The 25,345-nt window shown below is 41.6% G+C and overlaps 1 protein-coding gene across 2 annotated transcripts in view; it reads right to left on the bottom strand.

Moving 5' to 3' along the window:
• SNW1 (SNW domain containing 1) overlaps positions 1-25,345 on the bottom strand; it is a 1,165,034-nt gene that overhangs the window by 738,096 nt on the left and 401,593 nt on the right. For both annotated transcript variants that reach the window (XM_044074050.1, XM_044074049.1), the window contains exon 5: positions 7,863-7,969. In XM_044074050.1, coding sequence (XP_043929985.1) covers positions 7,863-7,969 — 107 coding nt within the window. The remainder of the gene's footprint in view (positions 1-7,862; positions 7,970-25,345) is intronic.

The raw sequence follows: 25,345 nt of genomic DNA, 5'->3' as shown, positions 1-25,345 counted from the left end.
GAAGATTTAATGGTTAACTGAGTAGGTCTGAAAACATCCTCTGAAGCTGCAAGTTGTTCAGCTGCTCCGGATCCCTCTGAAGGGTTAATATCGGTAGTCCGTAAATCTGGTGTATCCGAAGGCCCAGCCATCTCCACGTAGGAGTCAGAGGCGGCCTGTGGTTCCAAAGAAGCGGTAGTCAGGGGCTGCGAAGGCACCTCGCTGAAAACCGGAGAACAGGCGACTTGCCTAGAAGAGGCTTCATCTTCAGTTTTGGGCCTCGGATGCCTGCCCTTGTCTTTGCGCTTTTTGTGTATCCCGGTCATCGGTAGTTCCGACGGCATGGTGTAATTGAACTTTCTACCAAAATAATGTCGGGCAAAATCAAACTGACGTTTAATAGTGCGCTTGTTAAACCTAGCACAAAACCGACATCCTGTGACGTGGTGGTCTGGGCCTAGGCATGGGATACAATAAGAATGGAAATCCTTATGAGGTATTTGCTTCCCACAATAAATACAATTATTAACTTTTACTGACATTGGTCTGAGGCAAGAAAAAGTTTCCCCAACAGGGTACTTAGCTTTGTAGAAGACTTCGGTTCTGGATTCGGAATGAAAATCTCAGGAGTTGGCCGACCGGCACTTGCGAACTGCTTTTACTTCGGGCACTGCGCGGCAAGAAAGACTGAAGAAAATGGTGTCTGCTGCATCTTATATACCCCTGGCACACTGACGTCAGGGAAGAAGCGACAGCAACCGACGCCGGACCAAGACTTTGGAACTCGGGCCGACTGCGGGACCACCTGATGGCAGGATAATCCAAGTGTAATGACTGCAGCAGTGTAACACGATGAACATCAAGGTCATAGGCAACCTACACACTCTTGACCCAAGCCAGTTTGGTTTTGTCAAGGGTAAATCCTGCCTACTCAACCTGCTTGGACTTCTTTCAGACAGCTAGTGAAACAATGGATGAGAGAAAAATGAGTACAGCACACATCTATAACTCGCTAATGCTTTCAACACCATTCAGCACTCTGGTATTGTTAATAAACTCTCCTAGCTAAATGCCAATCCTCATGTAACTCTATGGATGGCAAAGTGAATCTCAAATGGAACCCACGAAATACAGTGAGCTGTTCCATCTCTTCCAAAAAGACTTGTCACCAGCTTTGTACCACAGGGCTCTGTCCTCGGGCCACTCCTCTTTGGCATTTACTTCACAGAGTCTAAGCCACTGTTAAGGGCTTCAGGCTCACCAAATTTGCTGATACCTGTACATGTACACTATGTGCCACTTTTAACTCGTCAGGGGGCACAAGGTTACTTCAAAAGACCCCTTCCTATACAAACAGCTGGTGTCAAAACTATGGACTAAAACTAAATGCCAAAAAATTTCTAATAATATCCTTCAGCAAACACAACACCCTCTGGAACGATCACACTGACAACATACACACTTCTGAAAACTGATCCAATAGTTATGGACCTGGGAACCTATGTAGACAGCAAATTGTCATTTGACCACCATGTATCCACTATTGTAAGAAAGTTCATTTTGTTACTGCACAGCTTATTATCAAGGGTACGGAGTCCAGGTCCACAGATGTGATCATTCCACTGCATTTGGCGCTTATTACACTAATAATGGAGTACTGCGGTGGTGGTGCTGCGGTAGCGTTGTCGCCTCACAGTAAGACATTGTCCGGTTCGATTCTCAGCAAGAGCGTCTTCTGTGTAGAGATATGCGTGAATGGGCATACCCTCATGGAAGGTTGTGCGTCAGGGCTGGCAACTCGGCACGTAAAAATCTACTGCCAATCATTAGCGGACCGGAGTTCCGCTGTGGCGACCCCTAACCAGGAAAAGCTGAAAGACACAACAACAACACTAATCATGGAGTACAATGCCCCCTTTTGGCAAATAGCTGTCCAAACACATGATGCAACTTAAGCACCCACATTATTTTCTCACACAAAAAAATCATGGCTCTAAATCATAAGAACTACATTGATTGTTTAAAAGCCTTGTAACTATTCTTGGCACCACAGAGGTTGCTGATGGGCAACCACTGCCTTGCATACATAGCCTCAACAGTTCCTTTACTCTCAGACATACTGCACATCCTCATGTCCAGTGGTGGCAAAAACACCATCTAAAGAAATCTTAATCTCTTCTGCAAAATAAATGGAACATGCTGGAGGGATAGATACGTATCACAGAGAATTCCACTTCTTTGGAACAGTTTTCCTCTGCACATAAAACAAAGTACTTCTCTTATTCTATTTGAATGTAACCAGGATGAATAGATGGGACACCTGAAATTCATTACCAGAGTAACACCCTTGTCCCTTATAGAAAGGGCTAGTGTGTAAATGTTCTGCCTGCCCTAGGTTATTCGTAGTTAAATTAAAAAGGCTAAAAAAATAAAAACCCTAATGGGAATGCATGCCCAGGCTTCTAAAGATCCTTCAGGGTCAACAGCCTAATAAGAAACTATTTCTGTTTTTTTGACTGTTTTTTTTCCACTGAGTTCACTGTCTGCATTGCTTACTCCTAGCTTAATTCAGGCCTGGTGTGAGAGCCATCTTGAAGCAGGAATGGTCTGTGTAGTAAAAGTACATCAATTGCTGCTGTTTCTGGGTAGCCTAGCAATGACTGGTTGAATTGACATTTTTTTCCCCTCTGGTCTTTACTTTTTACTAACTGCTTTGTACCAAGATCAGCTGCAAGCACAGTTATAAGCTGGACAGTGGTTTGTGTGTGCAAGTGAAGTTTTTCCATTACTTATCAAAGCAAAAATCCTTTTTTCTTCCTCTCTCGGGTGATTGGCACCAGCCAGACCTGACCTGAGCTTTTAACTGTTTACTTGGAACTGCACAGGCTTGGACAGACTTGCTACCTTCTGCACTGATCTGCATGCTGCTATCTCCTATTGACTCAGTGGGACTGCATAATCTCCTCTGAACCCCCCCCCCCAAGTTCTTATAAATAACTCTCCCCTCCCACCAATCACACACACCCCTACCACTATACACATACAGCCACACCCCTCCTCTACCTACATACTCACTCATAGCCTTCTTATAGTATTTCTTGCCCGTCCAATACCAATAAGGAATATTTCCCACTTATGTAACCTATCCACTCTATATACCTTATTATATTCACCCATCCTATTCTATTCTTATCATATTAACCCACCCCCACTCACCTGTACTATCTATCTGTAAAGTATGCCTAAGGTAACTAAACCCCTCACAACCAAACTAACACTTCTAACAACATGCATATTTGTCCTCACCTTAGCTTATATCCTCACACTCTATGAAAAACCAACCTTTTACCAATTTAATTACTCTCCAAAACAAACTGCTACATTAACCCTTACCTACACACATACTCCAATAAATATCACTTCCAATCCAAGCTACCTACTACCCAGATACCACAGACTCTCACATATTAAACACTACAAACACACAGCAAACAAAGTAAAATATCTAATAAGCCATACCCACAACCCTACTCTAAGACTAAAAAATCCCTCCCTGAAAGATGGTGACATTCACCCTAATCCAGGCCCACATACTGTCATCTTAAGCAATACCACCAACCCCAATTCCACACCCCTTGTTAACCACTCCAACCCCCCCCAATTCTTTCCTTATAGGACATCTTAATATCCCAAAGTATTAATAACAAAATAACCCACTTTCACACCCTGCTAGATATTTACTCCTTTGACATCCTCTGCCTCACAGAAACTTGGTTAAAACCTCATACCAAAGACGATGAAATAATTCCCCTAGGATATAATATATTAAGACAAGACCGTATTAAACGTAAACGTGGGGGAGTAGCAATCTTATATAAAGATGGACTGCACATCACCTTCTTTACCTTATAACCCACCACAGGAAAATAACTCTGAAATCCTTATCTCCAAATTTCAAATCAACCCCATCAAATCAATATATATCATCTGTATCTATCTTCCTCCAGGTAACAATACCAATACTATCGAGGATATCCTTAGCCGGATATCCTCTACTTATCCACAAGAAACTATTATACTAGGTGACTTCAACACCGACTGGAAAACTGTAAATGCTGAAAAACCCACTACCCATATTAATCTTCATGGCTTTATTCAAATAATTACCTCTACAACCAGAATCAACAAACCAAATAAAAATAAACCACCTTAGACTGGATTCTTACTAATAATCATAAACCAACTTATATGACTGGAACTCTGCCTGATGATGTAAGCGATCACTCATTGACCTACATTATAAGGCAAAAAAATGATATTACTAACCCCCCCCCCCCACACTTATAGGGTATCACGGACAAACAAACACTTCAACCAAGTACTATTTCAAAATGAACTAAGTGCCTGTGACTGGAATGCTTTAAAAATCCTTCCACTTGATGAGTCTGCTAAATACTTCAACTCCAAATTCTTAAGTATCCTTGATAGGCATATGCTCCTAAACGTTCCATCAGAATGAAAACCAAACCAGCCCCATGGCTTTCCAAGGAAACCAGACAAAAAATGTTACTTAGAAACAAATCATGGACTAAATGGAGAGCTTCTAAAACTCTCTCTGACCAACAAAACTTTAGGCAGCTTAGAAATATTACAAAAAAGGCCATACTTACTGAAAAAAAGAACTACTACTGTAAGTTACAGGAAAGTCACCAAAACAACCCACAGAAATTCTGGTCAGGAATCAATCGACTCTTACTCCCAGGCCACTCTCATACACCAACCCCACTAGGGTCTGATCATAATACCTCCATTCAAATTGCTAATGTTTTCAATACTTTCTTCACTGAGACCATACACTCACTTGCCAGTCAACTAACCCCAGATAACTCAAAACCTCATACCACCAGTCCTGGCCCTCTTCCAACATTTAAATTGCAACCCATCCCCACAGCTCTCATCCTCAAATTCATCCAAAAACTTAAGCCTTGCGCTCCTTCTGCTGACCAGCTACCATCTGAATACTTGCAAAAAGCAGCCAAAGCTATTGCATACCCAATATCCATCCTCATTAATAGACCTATTACAGAGAGGTACATCCCAGAAATCTGGAAAATCTCTCATATCACATACCCCTACATAAAGATGGCAACTCAAAAGATTATTCTGACTATCGGCCTATAGCCCTATTATCTCCCCTAGCAAAAATTATGGAGAAATGTATTCATCATCACCTTTTAGACCACTTAACCCAACATGACATTCTCGCTAATTGCCAACATGGCTTTAGGGTTAGGCCATTTCATAGCACCACTATCGCCCTCTTATCCTTCACAGATTCCATCAACAGAAATCATAACAGTAATACCCTCTCATCTGCACTCTATCGATCTCTCAAAAGCTTTTGACATGGTTAACCACACCCTTTTTATTAACATTCTAGAGTCCCTTTCCCTTGATATTCTGGCTATCCAATGGTTCAAGTCCTACCTTAGCAATAGACAACAAGCAGTTCTCTGGGAGCAGAACCTTTCATCCCTCCTGCCAGTCACCCTTGGAGTCCCTCAGGGCTCTATTCTAGGACCTCTCCTTTTTTCACTATTCATTAATGACTTGCACGTAGCAATTCCTCAAGTCACCTGTATACAATATGCAGACGATTCAACAATCATATGCTCAGCTGACTCCCCCTCAGAACTACATTCTTCAACTCAGAAGGTATTCAACATAATTGAGACTTGGTTCTTAAAGCGTTGCCTCCTTCTAAATGCTAAAAAAACAAAGCTCCTACTTTTTGCACCTACCAGTAAGTCCTCCCCAGTAGACTTCTCAATTAGTTCTAACAGTGGTACCCTCATATCCCCAGACCCCACCACTAAACTGCTAGGAATTACTATTGATAATAACCTTAACTTTGACAGCCATATAAATAACACTATAAAATCTGTAAACAAAAAACTTGGCTCCTTATACAAAATCAAACCCTTCCTAACGCAATCAGCAAGAACCAAAATTGCTCACTCTCACTTAATCTCTACTCTTCTTTATGCCTCACCCATTTACTCTAACCTAAAAAAAATAACCTTAGCAAATTAACTAATTCCTACAATAGTATTGCCCGATTTGCTACTAGTAATCCCTTTAGAACCCACCACTGTCTGAACCTACTGCAACTAGGCTGGCTAGAATTACAAAATCTTCTGGTATTTACGCAACTCACCATTACCCACAAGCTATTTTACCAACCTAACAATACTCCTATACTCGCTAACCTCATCATCCCCTACAAAAACCTTCACTCACTACGCTCCTCTAACAAACTTCTAGCCACCATAACAAAGTCCAACAACAAAGCAGGTGATTCCTTGTTCTCGAACACTGTAGGTAAACATTGGAACCATTTACCTATAGAACTTACCTTACTTCCCTCTCTGCCTCTTTTTAAACAAAACCTCAAAAACCATCTGAAGATCCATTGGTTATGCCCCTGCAGCAATCCTGATTAATCCTTTCATTCTATACTTCTCACCTCTCTCTATCACTTTTCTTCCTCAATCCTGCAGCTTATCCCTGTAAGGACTGAACTGTAACTACCTACTGTACTGTTCTTACCTATGCATTATACAATTTATTGATTTTGTCAAATTTTGTCTGACACTGTTCAACAGTCATATCTTTTATCCTTTATATTGTGTATACATTGTTTTGTATATTCTGTTGTGCATATTTTGGAGCTTTTCTCCTCGGGCCTCTACTGAAAATGGAAATATATCCAGCTAGACTAGCCCGGTTAACAAATGTAAAATAAAAATAAATAAAAATAAAATAAGCACTGGCCAACACAGTAGAACAGCAGTCTACCTTCCCTTCCATTGCCAGTCTTATAGCACTTGGTATCCTAAGGCACTCTAATAACTGCCACATTCTCACTGAAAATGAACTCCTGCCTAACCAAACTGATTCCATCTGCAAGAGGTGTAAACACATTTGGAAGCAGCCCTCTCAAAAATACCACACACTAGAAAATGCTCTTGTATTTTTACTGGGGATAAACATTTTCTCTACCATGATACACCAAGCCCTCCACCCTCATCAAAAATGACAAACTGATTTCAGCAGCAGCATATGCAAACCTTCTGCCGTCTGAATGCAACAGCATACACAAGAAGTTATACGTTAGGGAAGCTCACAACTTATAAAGACAAACACTACCAAAAGAAAACAAGAATGGGAGTGGAGGGTCCAGAAAAAAGTAATTAAAATGATACAAGGTTTGCAAAAGAAGCCATATGAACACAGATAAAAAGGTGCTCGGTGTAAAGGCTTTAGGAGAACAAAAGAGGAATATATCCTAGAAATATTTCATGCACCTTTGGAAATTCAGTACATTACGGAAATGTATTTTGGGAAGGACACTGTAAAAATAAATGCAAATGGTGAATATAGAGGATTCCCTTAGGAAGAAAATAGCTAACTTCGTCAAGTAAAAAAGTGCTATGGCTACAAAGACCCCCAGCCCACAAAAAGCTGGCAGTGTTTCAACACTGTTAAAAAAAGAATACACAGAACAAATATAAATGCCAAGGGAATGAACTTGACATGCACATAGTTGGGATCGCAGGTTATTATGCAACAGAAAAAGAACAAAGTAGTTCATCTGAGGGATATGGTCTTCTTATTTTCAATGTATGCTTCTGCACCACAAATACACAAAGGCGATAGCTGTAAACTATGTCTCAATGATGCAATGGAAGGCACGACAGCTTCAAACAGGCTGTCAAAAGTGCTGTAGATGGGCATCTATAGCTAAACTTCCAGCTTCTAACTCTCGCATCCCCTTCCCCCCCCAAAATTTCTAAAAAAACAACTGCAGGAATAGGTCTTACCTGATGTACTGAGCAGGGGCTTGTTTGTCAGCTGCTCTTACTGGCATGGCTGCTGCCACCTTCTGTGTAACAGCTTTTTCAAGGGCCTGTCTTGTCTTTTCTGAAAGCTAAGATTGCAGACAAAAATAAAAAAGAACATATCTCAGTTTTAAATCTGCTTATATGAATTGCCAAGCACATGGTTGCAATTCAGAAACACAGCAAATCTAAGCAACAAAGATTAGTGGACTGCACAATGCTATAACGAAAATAATAAAACCAGTGAAGCATCGAGTCCGAAACATGGCCAGAGTACAAGTAGTTTTATTTAATAAAACACAAAATAAGGTGAGCACTTTTGCGAGTATCAAACTCGCTTCTTCAAACCATTAAAATTGAAAAAATGCTGAACGTCAATTTAAAACCTCATCATCCAATCAAATAAAAACATTTCCTTAGTGTTACATAGTATCCATTCAAGCAAGCCCTCTTAAAAAAACATCACTCTATTTCTAACAGCAAATATCGCAGACATGCCATATGTACACAACAGTAAGAATAAGGATGAAATCAATCCAAAAAAAAAAAAAAATATATATATATATATATATATATATATATATATATATATAAATATAAAATTTTAAAAAGAATAAACACATACATCCCTTGCAAAAGTCCAATTAACTTGTTCTAAAATGAGCTACCCAGTAAAGGCAAAAAATGAACATATATATATATATATATATATATATATATATATACATATATATATACATACATACATACACACACACACACACACACACCTGTGTAGCATGTGAATATATACACTTGTATGTCTACATTTAACACAAAGGTACCCCTCAAAGGTAATTTCTAACTTCAACTACGACATAATTAAAGCTCTTCATTTATTTAAACAAGGGTCTTGCTCTTAATATTAGTTTTAATGGTACATATCCATTAAGACCCATAGCACTGTCGGCATGTAACCTAACAATCCTTCTCGTTTTAATAACCTCAGTCTGATTCCGCAGATCCCCCTTCCGCTGACTTGGTTCTACATGTTCAATGACCATAAATTTAAATTGATGGTCATTGCTGGTATTCACAACGTGCTTAACCAACGCATTAGTGGTATTTCTTATGTTAATAAAATACAAGTGTTCTCTTATACGATCCCTTAATCATCTGTTTTCCCACATAAAATGAATGGCAGGCAGTGCAATGGGCTAAATAAATGATATTCATACTATTACAATCTAGGTCTAACATTAAAAACGTACTCTTTACTTGTGGATGGATGACAAAATCTGCCGCTGGCATCAATGTATTGGTAATAATTAGATGTTCGACAGGATTTGTACAAGTCACTTCTTTCTCTGTTGTATTGTCAGCATTCTGAACCCCCTTATAACCACATAATAACCTTTTTATAGATTTATTTTTATATTTGAACTTAAGTTGCTCCCCTAATATACTTTTTAATTTCTCATCAGTGGTTAGTACATTCCAGTATTTGTTTATAATTTCTCTAATGTATTTAACATTACTATAAAAAATGTAATATCTTATTCTCTCTGTCCTTGATCTTTCAGGTCTATATTGGTCACCTTTCTCAGAAAAATATGGGCAGGCAACATAATTTCTAAGTTCACAAACACTATCACAAGTTACTCTAACTTGTTGAGGATGATGACCCCTATTAATAAAATTAGTACTTAAAACATTCCAGCTCATCATTAAAGCCTTTTTCACTAACGTTAAGTCTAGAGGCTCTAATGGCTTGTCCCTTAATAATATAGGGGAAAACATGAGGGGGTGCATGCTGTTCTTAGAAAAACATGTTATTGAAACAAAATATTATATATGTATGTCAGTGGTGATACTACTTTCCCTTTCCTTTTTAACACTAACATCCAAGATGATAATCTCCTTACACTTTGTTATATCAAACTTCAAATGTGTGTCAATACATTGCAAATGAGTATAAAATTCTTCAAGACCACATTCATTTCCAGTCTAAATAAAAAACACGTTGTCAACAAAATGATGGTAAAATGGAATATATATATATCTTATAATTCAGATTTCCCAATATATGTTTATATTCCCACACAGCCATAAAAATGTTGGCATAGCTATTACACAAGACGTGCCCAATAGCTACTCCATCTAACTGCAGGTAATACTGGTTTCTAAATACAAAAACACTGTTAATCAACAAAACTTCCATAAACTTGATTAGTACATTAATGTCTGTTCTACTTAAATCACTGTGACTCAATAATTACTCTTTTAAAGCAATAACACCTTGCCCGTTAGATATCACGGTGAATAAAGAATGGACATCCATAGTTACAAAACAGAAATCATGTACATTCCTATGTCCAGAAAATAAGCTAAATAGATCTTGTAAAAAGTGTTTGTATCCTGTAAAATGTATTCATTATGATTCAAAACTGGACGCAACTGTTTTTCGATAAAAATCAAAAAAAGTTTTGAGAGCCAACAGCACCTGAAACGGTAGGTCGCGAGTATGTGGGTGTTTATGAATTTTAGGGATACCCTGTATACATGGCATTTTTTGCCTTTACTGGGTAGTTCATTTTAAAGCAAGTTAATTTGACTTTTGCAAGGGTGTATGTGTTTAGTTATTATTCTTTAAAAAATATATTTTATATATATATATATATATATATATATATATATATATATACATACACGTATATATATTTTATATATATATATATATATATATATATATATATATATATATATATATGTGTGTGTTTTTGACTGCTTTCATCCTTATTCTTACTGTTGTGTACATATGGCATATCCGTGAGGGTCGCTGTTAGAAATGGAGTGCTGTTCCGTTAAGAGGGCTTGCTTAAACGAATACTAAGTAACACTAAGGAAATGTTTCTATTTTACTGGATGACAAGGTTTTAAATTGACGTTCTGCGTTTTTTCAATTTTATTGGTCTGAAGAAGCAAGTTTGATACTTGTGAAACAAGCTCACTTTATTTTGTATTTTATTAAATACAACTACTTATACCCTGGCCGTGTTTCAGACTCAATGCTTCACTGGTTTTATTATTAACTAACAAAAAGTACAGTTGTGTACACTTACCATAAATGTAGATGTAAGAGTGTATTCATTGTTGCAGTCATTACATTTGGGTTATCTGCTTGCAGTAGCCCTCAGTCGGCCTGATTAACAAAGTCTTGGGTCCTGCGTCGGTTGCTGTCCCTTCTTCTATGACGTCAGGTTGTCAGGGGTATAAAACATGCAGCCGACGCTTTTACATCAGTTTTTCTTGCCCCAGATGTTAGGTGCCCCCTTAATGGGAAGCAATTAAATCTATAATACAAGGATATACCTCCAGCACAAAAGCAAATACACCAAGATTATGTTGGTTTGGACATGTGCTGAGGAGGGATGCAGAGTATATTGGGAAAAAGATGCTGAGGATGAAGCTGCCAGGTAACAGGAAAAGAGGACGGCCTAAGATAAGGTTTATGGATGTGGTGAGAGAGGACATGCAGGTGGTTGGTGTGACAGAGCAAGATGCAGAGGACAGGAAGAAATGGAAACAGTTGATCTGCTGTGGCGACCCCTAACAGGAGCAGCCGAAAGAAGAAGAAGTGTACTTGCTACTCCCGGCATGGATGTTTCCAGCATGAATCGCTCAAAGATATGGAATTCTTTCAACAATTTATTGAATGCATCTATAAAATTAAGAACTTGGCATTTAAAACTTTTGAAGGCTTACTAATCAGAAGGTATAGAGTCACCAAGACCCAGGGGCAGAAAATGACACCTCCTCTTTTACGGCTAAATGGCACAGTACTGGAAAGAAAGCACTGCAACGTTTTGTGGAAGCTTTGTTTTTTTTCCTGTTAAGAATAAATAGTGACTTTAAAAGATAATGTTGCATTACATTTGATTAAGATTGATGGTTTTGTTCAGCATCATTTAGTTTTACAACTGTTAAATGACAAACTGATACCCTAGGTATCTGATAAGGAGTTAGAAGACAGAATACAGGTGGGGCAAGTAAACTTACCATAACAGTAGATGTTTGAATGATCATTGTTGCAGTAGCCTAAGCTACATGGGTTAAATCCTGCATCAGATATAACAACCAGCCAGATTCCAGAGCTTCAGGGCTCCTTCCATACACCCAAACAGTTAGTCACTGCCAGCTGACATGACTAAAAGACAGGTCTGGGTACAAGCCCTTCAGAGCTTTCATGCTAACAGAGAGGGAGGCAAAGCCCTGAGAGGACATTGCTAGGAACAATAAAACACAAATGTCCACACCCTGGCATAAAAAACACTAAAAACAAGGGGGATGGAGAGAATAGCTACTGCAGCAGTAATCACTCAAATATCTACTGTTATGTTAAGTCTACTAGCACAACTATACCATGTTCTTCACACTGACCATTGCTGAAGTAGCCAAACCTCTCTGAGTAATTACCACAGCTTAAAACTACTGGTAGAATGAAGAAGGCTCCAGGAGCCCCTGGAGAATGGTCCATGTCTGAAGAGAAGTGCTCTCTTTGGTGTTAATAAAGCTCTGAACGGCTTAGAGCACACCTATCTTTTGAGCGCATGGAAGGTGTCCTGAAGCTTTGCAAGCTGTCTGGCTGTTAAATCCTATGCAAAATATAGCCCATATAGCTTAAGCCACTGCAGCAGTGCTCATTACAAATAACATACATAAATGTGCCTAAAAAAGACTGTAAAGACATAGTTATGTATATGCACACCAGGCAAAATGTTGGGGGAAGGGTATATTTTTCTAATGCCAGTGGGTCATAGGTTCATAGGAGGGTACTAGGTTACTGGCCCTAGGGCCTATATAAGCCTAGCCAAAAATGTACCCTGGCTTTTGCCACCCAAGAAAATTATTTTCCTGTGCCCCTGTCGAGCAGAGCCACAGAAGTGATCCCCAGGGTGAATTTCCCATCTCCCATTCAATCATGAAGATTTTTCTTGAACAGTGCTAATGAGGAGCTCTGTTTGACATAGATAGGTAGTCTGTTCCAGAGTATGGGAAGTCTTTGGGACAGGAATCTATCCCTCCAGCATGTTCTGTTTATTCTGGTGACAAGGTTTAGGTCACTAGAGCGTGTAGCTCGGAGGGATTGGGATTTCTTTAAGTGGAGCATGTCCAACAGCTCTGTATGTTAGGCAGAGATTGCCTCTAAGTAGGCGATATGCGACGGAATAAAGCTGGAGTTTTTTGAGAAGGTCTGCATAGGGTATCTGTTTGAGGCCAGTAATCCCCTTTGTGAGGTATTTCTGTGGCCTTTCCAATTGCTGTAGATGTCTTGTGAGGTACATACCAAAAGGAGTGTTGTACTCAATAATGGGTCTAATGAGTGATGAGTAAAGGGGAACAATGACCTCCTTTTTTCTGAAAGAGAAACCTTTTGTGATGAGGTGAGCCATGTAGAAGGATTTCCTGACCACTGTGGCGATGTGATTATCAAAGGAGGGACTACTGTCCACCTGTGTCCCAAGGTCTCATCACATTTTCAGCGTTAGGTAGACTACCAGCTATGTGGTAGTTCATGGGTAAAGAGTTTTTACCAAAGGGGATGACAATACACTTTTTGGCATTGAGCTTCAGGCCATGGCTTTGACAACAGGCATCTGTCTCAGTGAGGCCCTTTTGTAGTGTCCACATCATTAGGAGTTTCGATTATGGCTCCTAGTTTGCAGTCATCTGCAAACTTTGTTAGCCAAAGACCTTCTGTGTTAGCCTGTACTTCAGAGAAGTAGATACCAAACAGGAGAGGACCCAGGACTGAACCCTGTGGTACTCCACTTGTCACTGGTCTGATGTCGGATTTAGAGTCTGCTACTTTCACAGTGTGGGTTCTGTCCGTGAGCCAGTTGGCAACCCATCTTGTGACATAGGGATTTATACCTAGTTTAGTGAGCTTATCTATAATTCCAGAGTGGGGGATGGTGTCAAAAGCCTTGGCGAGATCTAGATAAGCTGTGTGAACCACCTTACCCTCATCTACGGCTTTGGTGACTGCTTCAAAGAAGTCAATCAGGTTTAGGAGACATGATCTGCCTTTTTCAAATCCGAAATGGGTATGGTCCAGAGTTTGAAGATTACCAATGTCTTTGTTTATGAGTTCCATGATGATATTGTGGAGTGGGATAACCGTTGCGGTGCACCATTCAGTGGGCACAAAGCCTGAGGTGAGGCTATGAATGAACATGGTACTTGGGTAGGGTGCCAGTTCATTCTGTAGTTCGTGTAGAAGGCAGCCTGGGATATTGTCAGGTCCCATGGATGCTGTGTTCTTGGCTATGGAGATTGTTTTTTTACCTGTGCAGCCATGATTACAGGAACTTTGCATTCTTCCGGTTTAGAGATGGGGCCTCTAGGGGGTGAGAGGGGGGTAAAGTTAGCACTGAACCTATCTGCCAGGATGTTGGCAATATCAGTTGGTTCTGTATATTTAGTGCCATTGTGCTGTAACTCAGAGCAGATCTGAGTGTTGCCATTGAGATTCTTGACATAGCTATAGAATGCTTTGTGGTTGTCTTTTAGAGTCGGTGGCAATTTTGTTTTCGTAACTAGCTTTGGAGGATTTTATGAGGGATCTCAGCTTCTTACTGAGGTTGACCAGGGCGTTCCTCCAGTCATGGGATTTTACTCTTTTCTGCAACAGTTTCTTTCTTCTGTTGTAGAGTTTGTTTATGGCAGAGGACCACCAGATCAGCTTTCTTTTTTTGGAGGATAGCATCTTGGTTCTATTAGGGATAGCATGATCCATGCACTCGTGTAAGTGCTTATAAAGTGCATTTGTGTAGGATTCAGCAGTCGTACCTCTATTGTCCGTCTGCATGGTTGTCATGAAGTTTGCCACTTACAAATGTAACTAAAGGGAAAAAAACGAGCAAAATCAAATGTCACAAATAATGTGGGTGACAATACTTCAGATTCCTAGCCTTCTTCAGCCACTGATCCGGGCCTGGAAACAGGATTTTTCTCCTAGACTAAAATGGCTGGCTCCACAGCACCACTCTATTACAGATGAGGACAGTACAAACACTGCAGCCATACAGAACAGAGTGGATCAATCCACTTTATAAACTTTCACAGCAATGTTGAACAATTAAGACTACGATGCTGATAATACTGCTAATCTTACTGTTTTCAGTTTTGATCAAACAGTTTTGTCTTCAATAAAAAGAAGTGATGTTCTTACCATAATGTTCCATTTGTGCTGTCCATTTTCATTCTTCCTCAACCTGTGGGTTTCAGATCAGACCTCGGATTCAACTTGGCCTCTTTCCAAGCTTCAAGATTTGAAGCACAAGCTCCTCCTCTCCATCCCATAATGTCTCATTCCCCTGTTTGCTAAAAATATACAGCTAAGGTGCCTACATACTCATAGAAAAAGAGAAAGGTTAAGGGGCTTAACACAGGAACTACAGTTCATAAGAGAGACCCAACTCCATCAGATCTACATAGAAAAAAGGCCAGGAGGAAGGAGGGTGGGGATGTAGAGGAAAAATGTAAATGGACAACACAGATGGAATGTTAGGATAAGAGCATTACTTATTTATCTGATGTTGTCATTTTCATTCATTCCTTGACCTGTGGGACAGAGTCCCCAGCTACAAAACCCTAGGGTGGCCCCCATAGAAGGAAACTCCAAAGCACCACAGAGCCAAAATCAGCTCTCTTCCTAGAAATGTGGTCTAGTTTGTAATGAGAAATAAAGTTATGAGACCTTGACCAAGAAACAGCCGCACAAACATCAATTGACGTCCTTAAGGAAAACGTTTGAGAAGGTGACATAGATCTCACAGAATAAGCTTTGACATGCCCAAACAAAGACATACCTTTTGATGAATAAACAAAAGGGATGCAATCTCGTAGCAATCTGGCCAGAGTAGGTTTAGTAACTGCTGTACCTTTTCTACCTCTGAAACAAATATAAACAGCTGGTCAGATTTTCTGAAGGATTTTATCCTGTCCAGGTAAAAACAACTGCCTATGAACATCAAGATGTAGCTTGCATTCTATCTGATGCTGGAAATTGGGGAAGAAAACCAGAAGATGAACAGACTGATTGATATTGCTTTCTGTAGCCACTTTAAGTAAGAAGGATGGATGGGTCCGTAATGATACTCTATCCTTATGGAAGATAAAGAAAGGAGGCTTAAAAGAGAGGGCTTGCAGCTCAGAAACTCTCTTGGCTGACATAATAGCAACTAAGAAGGCGGTTTTCCAGGAGAGAAACTTTAGATCTACCATAGGTACTGGTTCAAAGGGAGGAATAACCAAAGCTTGTAAAACTGAATTAAGATCCCAAAAGGGGAGTTGGATCCTTGACTGGGGGGCAAAGTAAAAAGGTCCCTCTGAGAAAAACCTTACACAGTTTAGAAGAAACTAGAGAAGAAGAGTTTTCCCCAGTGTGGAAATGCGAAATGGCTGCCAACTGAACCTTCACCATGGAATAGCTGGCTCCATTCTGGAAGAGGAAAGTCAAAAAATCTAAAATCGCAGGAACAGGAGCTGTAAAAGTATCTATCAGTTTCTGCTGAGCCCAAATACAGAATCCATTTACTCTTGTATATCTTTCTAGCAGATGCTTTGTGGACTAATATCAGAATCTCTTGGACCGGCGATGAAAGCCTGGAATCTCTAGCCATCACTGGAACTGGAGAAACCACGCGGTCAATTTTAAACTTTGAAGATTCGGAGGAGTCTGTCCCAAGGGATGAGACAACAGGTCTGGAAGTGGTTCCAGAGTCCATGGAGGAAAAAGTAGATGAGAAGACAGGAAGGTGAACCAAACCCAGTGAAGCCAGAAAGAAATAAGGATTACTTTGCCCTTCAACCGATGAGCTTTCTGAAAGAATTTGGGAATCAGGGGTAAGGGATGGAATGCATAAAGTAGACCGGGAAGGTAAGCATGGACTAGAGCATCTCTCAGGGGCTGTCTCTGAGGAGAGATCAAGGCAAAGAACTTGTTTCAGTTGCATTTGTTGTTGAGAGAAGAGGTAAGGAGATTATAGCAAGGGTGACCCCAACTGAGAAAGATCACGTTTGCCACGGACTGGTTCAGAGACCACTCATGAAGCATCAGTACAGTTCTGCTGAGCCCGTCCACTAGAATGTTGGACTCCCATGGAATGTGTGCTGAGACTAGAAAGCGGTTGGTAGAGACTGCCCATTACCACACTCTCATTGACATTCTCGACAGCGAGTAAGATCTGGTTCCCCCTTGCTTGCTGATGTACCATACTATGGATATATTGTCTGTCTGAAGTGCAATGGTCCCTGGGGGAAGAAAATTATGTAGTGCTTGCAACTCCAGAAGAACCGCCATCTCCAGGACACTGACATGCAAACTGGTCTTGTGAGATGTCCACGTGCATTGGGCAGTCTGTCCCAGAAAATGCCCCCCTCCCATCGCAACTAGGAGGCGTCCATGGTCAGTGTGGCATTTGGTGGAGGAAGAAAGTACAGTTGTGTACACTTAGCACAAATGTAGATGTTCAAGTGTATTCACTGTTGCAGTCATCACATTTGGGTTATCTGCTTGCAGTAGCCCTCAGTCAGCCTGATTGACAAAGTCTTGGGTCCTGTGTCAGTTGCTGTCTCTTCTTCCATGATGTCAGGTAGTCAGGGGTATAAAACATGCAGCTGATGCCATTACATCAGTTTTTCTTGCCCCAGATGTCAGGTGTCCCCCAATGGGAAGCAATAAGATATATATATATATATATATATATATATATATATATATACATATATATACATATATATACATATATATACATATACACACACACACACACACACACACACACACACACACACACACACACACACACACACACACACACACACACAAGGTTATACCTCCAACAAAAAAGTACATACACGATAAAGCTTTTAAGCATAGTGAAGGAGAGTAGAGGTATAGCCAAAAAAAAAGTCAGGGGGGCTGGAGGGTGGGTAACCAGGACTGCAACAGTGAATACACTCTAACATCTACATTTAGGGTAAGTGTACACAAATGTACTATGGTTCTTCGTGTTTCACTGCTGCAGTCATCACATTTGGGTAGATTCCCAAAGCTAAGGATGGGAGGAGGAATTTAGATAGCATTAGGACCAGCTATAAGGCCCTGCAAGACTGCAGTGGCAAAGCCAGCTCTGGATTTAGAGAAAATTGGCAAATGGTAATGCTTGGTGAAAGTATGTGCAGAACTCCAGGTAGCAGTTTCTAGGATGCCCTTGGTAGGGACACCTCTGAGAAAGGCTGTAGAGGTAGATGCAGCCCTGGTTGAATGGTGTCTGATCCCCTGTGGGATAGGTTTTCCATGGTGCTTACAGCAGAAATAAATGCAATGGCCTATCCATTTAGAAATGGCTTGTTTTGAAATAGCCTTCCCCTCTGCCCATGCAGCAAATGCCACCAGCAGTTGTTCAGATTTCCTTTGAGGTTTAGTTCTGGCCAGGTAAAATCTAAGTTGTCTGTGCACATCTAAGGAGGGCAGTATCCGTTCCCCTTTGTTCCGTGGATTAGAAAAAAAGGTTGGCAAATGAATGGACTGGATACCACCTTGGGCATGAAGGAGGGGTTGGTTCTGAGGGACACCCTGTCCGCATGAAAGATGATGAAAGGCTCCACTGCCATAAGGGCCTGTAAACCTTCTTGCTGAAGTGATTGCTAAAAGGAAGGCTGTTTTCCAAGAATGGAACTTTAAATCTGCACTTGCAGCTGGCTCGAAAGGAGGAAGAGTGAGTTTCTCCAATACAAAGTTAAGGTCCCAGGCTGGAGTAGGGGCTCTCCTGGGTGGTCTTAAGTTTTTGGCCCCTCTGAGGAACTGCTTGAGCAGTGGATGAGAGAAGAGGGGTGGTTCTGTGTTATAATGAGCTGAAACGGCTGAGGTGTGAATTTTGATGGAGGAAAAAGAAAGGCCCTTGTGAAGCATCTCAGTTAAGTATTGAAGAATCTGAGGTAAGTTGGGTGCTGCTGTGCCCATCCCTTGAGTCTGGTTCCAGGCACATAATCTTTTCCATTTTTCAGCATAAGATTTTCTTGTACTAGGCCTCCTTGCCTCTAAAATGATATCCAACACTTGTTTACTGAGTGATGCTAATGGACAGATTAGGTAATTAGCCAGGTTGACAGTTTCAGGGTTTGAAGCTGGGGGTGCAGAATCTGTTTCTCCTGCTGTGACAACAGGGTAGGGATCTGAGGCAGGTGCCATGGAGCCAGCAATGACACGCTGCAGAAGAGGGGGTACCAGTGTTGGCGTGGCCAGTCTGGTGCAATCAATATCGTCCTTGGTTTGTCCTGTTTGATCTTTAGTAATACTTTGGAGAGGAGAGGCAGAGGAGGAAAGGCATAAACTGATAGGTTTTTCCAGCTGAAGGACAGAGCATCCACTTTCCAAGCTTGTTTGTGGGGAGTCCTTGTGCAAAATTTGTCCAATTGGTAGTTCTGGGGGGAGGCAAAAAGGTCTATATCTGGGATCCTCCATTTGTTTGTCAACATGTTGAAAGTCTTTGGTTCTAGTTTCCACTGAGATTTCTGCTTAGTTCGTCTGCCAGTGTATTTAGTTTTCCCGGCAGGAATTGAGCCTGTAGATGCACTCGGTAGCTCAAGGCTGTGTTCCACAGAGCCATGGCTAGTCTGCAGAGGGGGTATGAATGGGTACACCCCTACTTGTTTATGTACCACATAACAGTGGTGTTGCCCATCTTTACCATTAATTGTCCTGGAAGAATGTGGTCCTTGAAGGCTGTCAGAGCATTCTGTACAGCTAACATTTCTTTTTTGATTGATATGCAGGTGCATTTGACTTGGGTTCCATTTGCCCTGAATGCACTTCCCTGCCAGGTGAGCCCCCCCATGCATAGTCTGATGCATCTGTTGTTAGGGTTTGGGCGGCAGGGGGTACAGTGAATGGCAGTCCCTTGTTTTGGTGGCAGGCCTCTGCCCACCAAAGGAACTCTAACCGTAGGCAAAGTATGATAGGGATCATTGTTTCTAGATCCTGAGAATGTTGACACCATAGGCTTTTCAGACACCATTGTGGTTTCCTCATATGCAGTCTTGCATATGGAATTAGAAGAATGCAGGAGGCCATGAACCCCAAGGCTTGCAGTATTTGTTTTGCAGATAGCAGGGTTTTTGTGGCCATTAGTTTGAAGTAGTTTGTCAAATTAATTTGTTTCTCTGGCGTGAGGAAAGACATCTGGGAAGTTGTATTCAAGCTAGCTCCCAGGAATATAATTTGTTGACAGGGTACCATGTGTGATTTATTTTCGTTTATGGTGTACCCCAGACAAGTTAGCACCTTTTGTATAAATGCCAGATGATTCAAAAGTATGTCCTGGCTTTCTGCCTGAATTAGACAATCGTCCAGGTATGGGTATATTTGAATATTTCTTTGCCTGCAAAATGCAATCATTGGAGCTAGACACTTTGTGAATACCCTGGGTGCAATAGATAAGCCAAAGGGCAGTGTAGAGAACTGTAGTGCATGCAGCCTGCTTTGAATGGTAGGCATCTTCTGTATGATTCCCTGATTGGGATGTGCAGGTAGGCTTCCATTAAATCGAGTGTTGCCAACCAGGCATCTTTGCCTAGCATCGGAAGCAAATGGTGAAGAGATAGCATCTTGAATTTTGGAATCACCAAAAAGCTGTTTACGGTAGATCGGTCCAGGATAGGACGCCATGAGTTGTCTTTTATGGGTACCAGGAAAAGTCTGGAGTAGAAACCTTGTCCCATCTCCTCTTCTAGTAAAGTTTGAATAGCCTTTATGCTTAAGAGAGAGAGCACTTGCTTTTGAGCCTCTGCCCACTGATTCGGGGGTAGATCTGGTCAACCGTTTGGGGTTGGTAACATGTGGGAGTGAAATCTGTATCCTTGGGAAACTATATTTAAAACCCATTTGTCCTGGGTAATGAATTCCCAGTTTTTTGCCTGCAGAGCAATCTTAAGGAGCAGTCAGTTGAGATGTGCTTGGAAGTTTTAAAGTTAAGTCACTGAGACAGTTTACCATAGGGGGGAGTTTTACTACTCCCTGATTTGGAAGTGGGAGCCCCCCACTGCTTAGTCCTGTGCATACCCTGGGACTGAAGCCTGGGTGTTCTGCTGGCTCTAGGTTTGGACAGAGAAGGCCTGGAAGAGGCAGGAAAGGACCAATTCTTAGAGGGCCAATGCCTACTAAATCTTGCAGGTTGTACTTGTAGGAAATCTTTAACAGATTGCATAGATTTAGCTTTTTCCTCCATCTTTTTAAGAACAACTTCTGCCTTGTTGCCAAACAGGTAGTCCTGATTTAAAGGAGCATCCAGTAATTTAGCTTTAACACGACCTGGCAAGGATTGCTCCTTAAGCCAAGCATGCCTTCTAAGTAGAGACCCAGTGACACTAGCCCTGCAAGATGCCTCTGGTGAATCAAAACCACAGTGCAAAGTATGCTTTCCAACCTGTTCAGCAGAATGCATTAAATCCTGTAAATCCTTATTTTCAGCACAATCAGGAATCAACATCATTTTCTGTTTAAGCAATCCAATAATATGCTGCTACTTTAACATATGAAACTGGCAGTTTAAGGCACTAATGGCCAAGGTTGCAGAAGTGTATACCTTCTTACCCCATCTATCCAGCATGCTGGAGTCTTTATCAGAGGGGGAAGGGTTTTTGGCAGTAGTAGCCTTAATGCCCTTGGGTCCCTGTGAAATGGTCTCAGGATCAACAGTAGGATTTTTAAAAAGGAACTTGTGAGAGTCAGGAACGCTGTAATATCGATCAGGTTTTCTGGGAGCAGGAGGTAGTGAGTCAGGGGCCAAGCTAGATTCCGAAAAGGCATCATCACCAATGTCTAGTACTGAAGGGATAGCTAAAGGCCTGTGCTGGGGCAGGGGTAAGAAATTCCTAAGCCTCTTTTTAGAATCAGAGTAATCCTGACTTTCCCAATGAAAATGCTCCCTAAGAGTATGCAAGGTTTCACCAAAAGAGAAATCCTCTGGGTGGGAAGCAGAGGGAATAGAGTCCTCAGCATCAGAATTCTCATAGGTAGATAAAGGTAAATCCTGGTCATTAGAGGAAACAGAAATTTCAGAATCCTGGTCAGAAGTATCATAAGCAAACTCAGTCCTAGGTCTCTTAAAGGGGGAATGTTGGCTTCCCCTGATTAAAGGAATAAGGTCTTCAGCCATTCTTATCATTTGCTTTTTAGGCATAGAGGCCTGACCATGCGGTCTGGGCGTCTGTTTTCTAGGCATGGTCTGAGTTTTTGGCCTTGAAGAAGAAGATGGCGTTGGTTTAATATGCAAGTCATTAGGCCTGAATACACCCTCAGAAGCCGGTGCCTGCACAGCGGCTCTGGACCCATCCAAGGTAGAGACATCCGCAGGTTCTACAGTTGAAGTATCTCGCGGCATACCGGACTCCGAATGGGTCTCAGTAGAGGCCTGCAAATCTGAAGTAGCCAGTATCAGGGGCTGCGAAAGCACGTCACTGAGTACCAGTGAACTGGCGACTGGCTTAGGAGAAGCGTCGTCGGCAGCTTTGGACCTAGGCAGCTTGTCTCTGTCTTTATCTTTGCATTTTTCGGAATGTCAGTAGTCGGATGGCTTACCGAAGACATATCTTGATAATTGAACAGAGTACCAAAATATTTAGAAGCAAAAATATACAGACAACGGATAACTCTCTGTTTAAATAAGGCACAAAACCGACAGTGAGGCACATCGTGGTCAGGGCCTAGGCAAGGAATACGGTACGAATGGAAATATTTGAGGTATTTGCTTTCCACAAGAAATACACTTATTTACTTTTACTGACATCGGTTTAGAGAAAGAAAAGGTTTCCCCAACGGGGTACTTGGCTTTAGTTGAAGACTTTGGTTCTGAAACTCGAAAACGAAAATTTCAGGAGTCTGTCGACCGGCACTTGCGAACTGCTTCTGCTTCAAGCACGGCAAGAAAGACTGATGTAATGGCGTCAGCTGCATGTTTTATACCCCTGACTACTTGATGTCACAGAAGAAGAGACAGCAACTTACGCAGGACCCAAGACTTTATTAATCAGGCCGACTGAGGGCTACTGCAAGTAGATAACCAAAATGTGATGACTGCAACAGTGAAACATGAAGAACATCAAAGGGATGACCTTGGTTGACTTCTGAGGACTGAAGCCACCAGAGAAGAGAATCTTTGCAGACCCATGATAGCTTTACAGGTTGAGCTCAGAGTAGAGACACTGTCTGGAGGTAGACAAAACATTGTTTTGGTTGTGTCCAAACGAGCTCCAGTAAATTCTAGCAGCTGAACAGGGCTGTGATTTTTGTGTGTTGACAGTTATGCCAAGAGAGGGAACCAGTTGTAACAGGTAATCTCTGGCTTGAATGAGTAGATGCCTATTTGAAGCGGTTAGGAGCCAGTTGTAGAGATAAGGAAACACATGGAATCTCTGCAGTATGAGATGAGCTGCCACTGCTGCCATGGATTTGATGAACACCCTTGGGGGCTGTGGTGAGACCAAACGGAAGCACTCAGTATTGGTAATGACTGATTCCCAGCCTGAAACGACGATACCGTCTGGAGCACCTCTACATTTTGATATGGTAGTACGCATCCTTCGGGTCTACTGAGCACATCCAGTCGTCCATCTTCAGAAGAGGTAGGATGGATTGGATCGCGACCATCCTGAATTTCGAGTTTTTCAGTGATTTGTTCAGAAATGTGGGATCCAAGACTGGCCTTAAGTTCCCCATCTTCTTTGGTACTAAAAAGAACCTTGAGTAGACACCCAATCCAACTTGGTTGGGAGGGACCTCCTGGATGACTCATTTTTGGAGCAGCTTTGTAATTTATCTTCTTTATTTACTTATTTAGCTTTGTACTTTTCTAGCTTGCCTCCTTTCTCTTCCACTGTCTGTCTCAATATCCATCTACCTCTCTGTCTCGTTGCTTAACCTCTACATTACCTTACTACTCCATCTGTACCTATACTGTATATAACTACTTAGAAATGATGAACACTGTTTTCCCTACATTGACATTGTACCTAAGTTTTTGTTGTAAAAATTATGACATTGTACTCTACTGCTTTTCTGTATGATTTGTTGTAAATGCTTTATGCAGTTTGTTCTCTAACATTTGTACCCAACTGTTTTCTGTAAAAGTTTATTGTAAAATGCTATTTCTCTAATTGTTTTAGCTGCCAATGCAATTTTCTTGCTGACTTTATGTAACATGTTAATACTGATTGCAGAGCTTTTCTCCTCAGGTCTCCACTGAAAACGAGCTAATGCTCAGCTTGACTAATCCGGTTAACAAATGTAAAATAAATAAATAAACAACAATATCACTGCTGTCTCCCTCTGACTGGGTGTCTCATCTGGGAGGCAAGTCTTCAGCTTGGAAAGATTTAAAAATGGAATGGAGTATCTTCTGGATATGATCCTTTGCGACCACTGATCATTTCTGATGGCTATCCAGGCTTCTGGGAGGAAGGATAAGCGCCCCCTGACTGCATCCAGAAAACGGCAGTCCGGCAACCCTTCAGGAGTGCTGGAAGGGTCTGTCCAAGGAGGAATCCTGAGACCCTTGATTCTGCGGACCCCCTCTGCCCCTGGGGTGGCATTTACCACTGTAACTATTTCCTCCCTGCCTCTAGAGGAAAAGACTTCCTGAGATTCCTGAAAATGACCTTGAGATTTCCTGAACCACAGTCTTTTTCTTCCACTCTGATTCCTGGAGAAGGATCTTTGTAGATTCCAATGGCAGATAAGATTTTTCCATTTCTTGTTGCGGGAGAGTGTGTCACGAACTGTGGGGGCCAAACAGAGATGAACCAAAGGGTGCATTGAAAAATGATGCCTTGCAAGGTTCCGCAAAGTCACACAGCCACATCCAGGCATGGCACCTAATGGCAATATACTCGGCCCTATAGGTTCTTTCTGCCATGTGGGCAATCAGCCTCATGGAAGAGTTTGGTATCGACTGGAGAGTGGCCATTCAGGAGGAAAAGATCTTATGTTCTCTTCAGACATGGACCAAGATAGAGAGTTCTTTGATCAAGTCCCTCTGTAACCTGGTAAAATGGGATAAGTAGTTTAGGGCTCGTACAACAAATGTGGATGAAGTGTAAACCCTCTTCCAAACCTGTCCAAAGCCCTAGACTCCCGGTTAGTGGAATGGACAGTGGAGCTACCCTGACCTAGCTCCTTTTTGGTGGCTGCCGCAACAACCGTGGCATCTACCGGGATTCCCCTTGGTCCAGTGTGATTTGTCTAGGGGGCAATTATTATCTTATCAGCCTACTTGGGTATGGGCTCTATGGTGTCCTGATCCTTCCATGCCCTGGTAGAAACTAACTCAATAAGGGGATCTGCCGGGGGGGGGGGGTCACCCAGGACGTGGATGAGCAAGTGCCAAAGGCCTCCAAGAGCACTGACTCCTATGGGTTAGGGC

Source organism: Protopterus annectens, chromosome 6.part0 (genome assembly GCF_019279795.1).
Source record: "Protopterus annectens isolate FY-2018-M chromosome 6.part0, PAN1.0, whole genome shotgun sequence".
NCBI lineage: Eukaryota > Metazoa > Chordata > Ceratodontiformes > Protopteridae > Protopterus > Protopterus annectens.
This window is presented reverse-complemented; position numbering and strand designations above follow the sequence as displayed.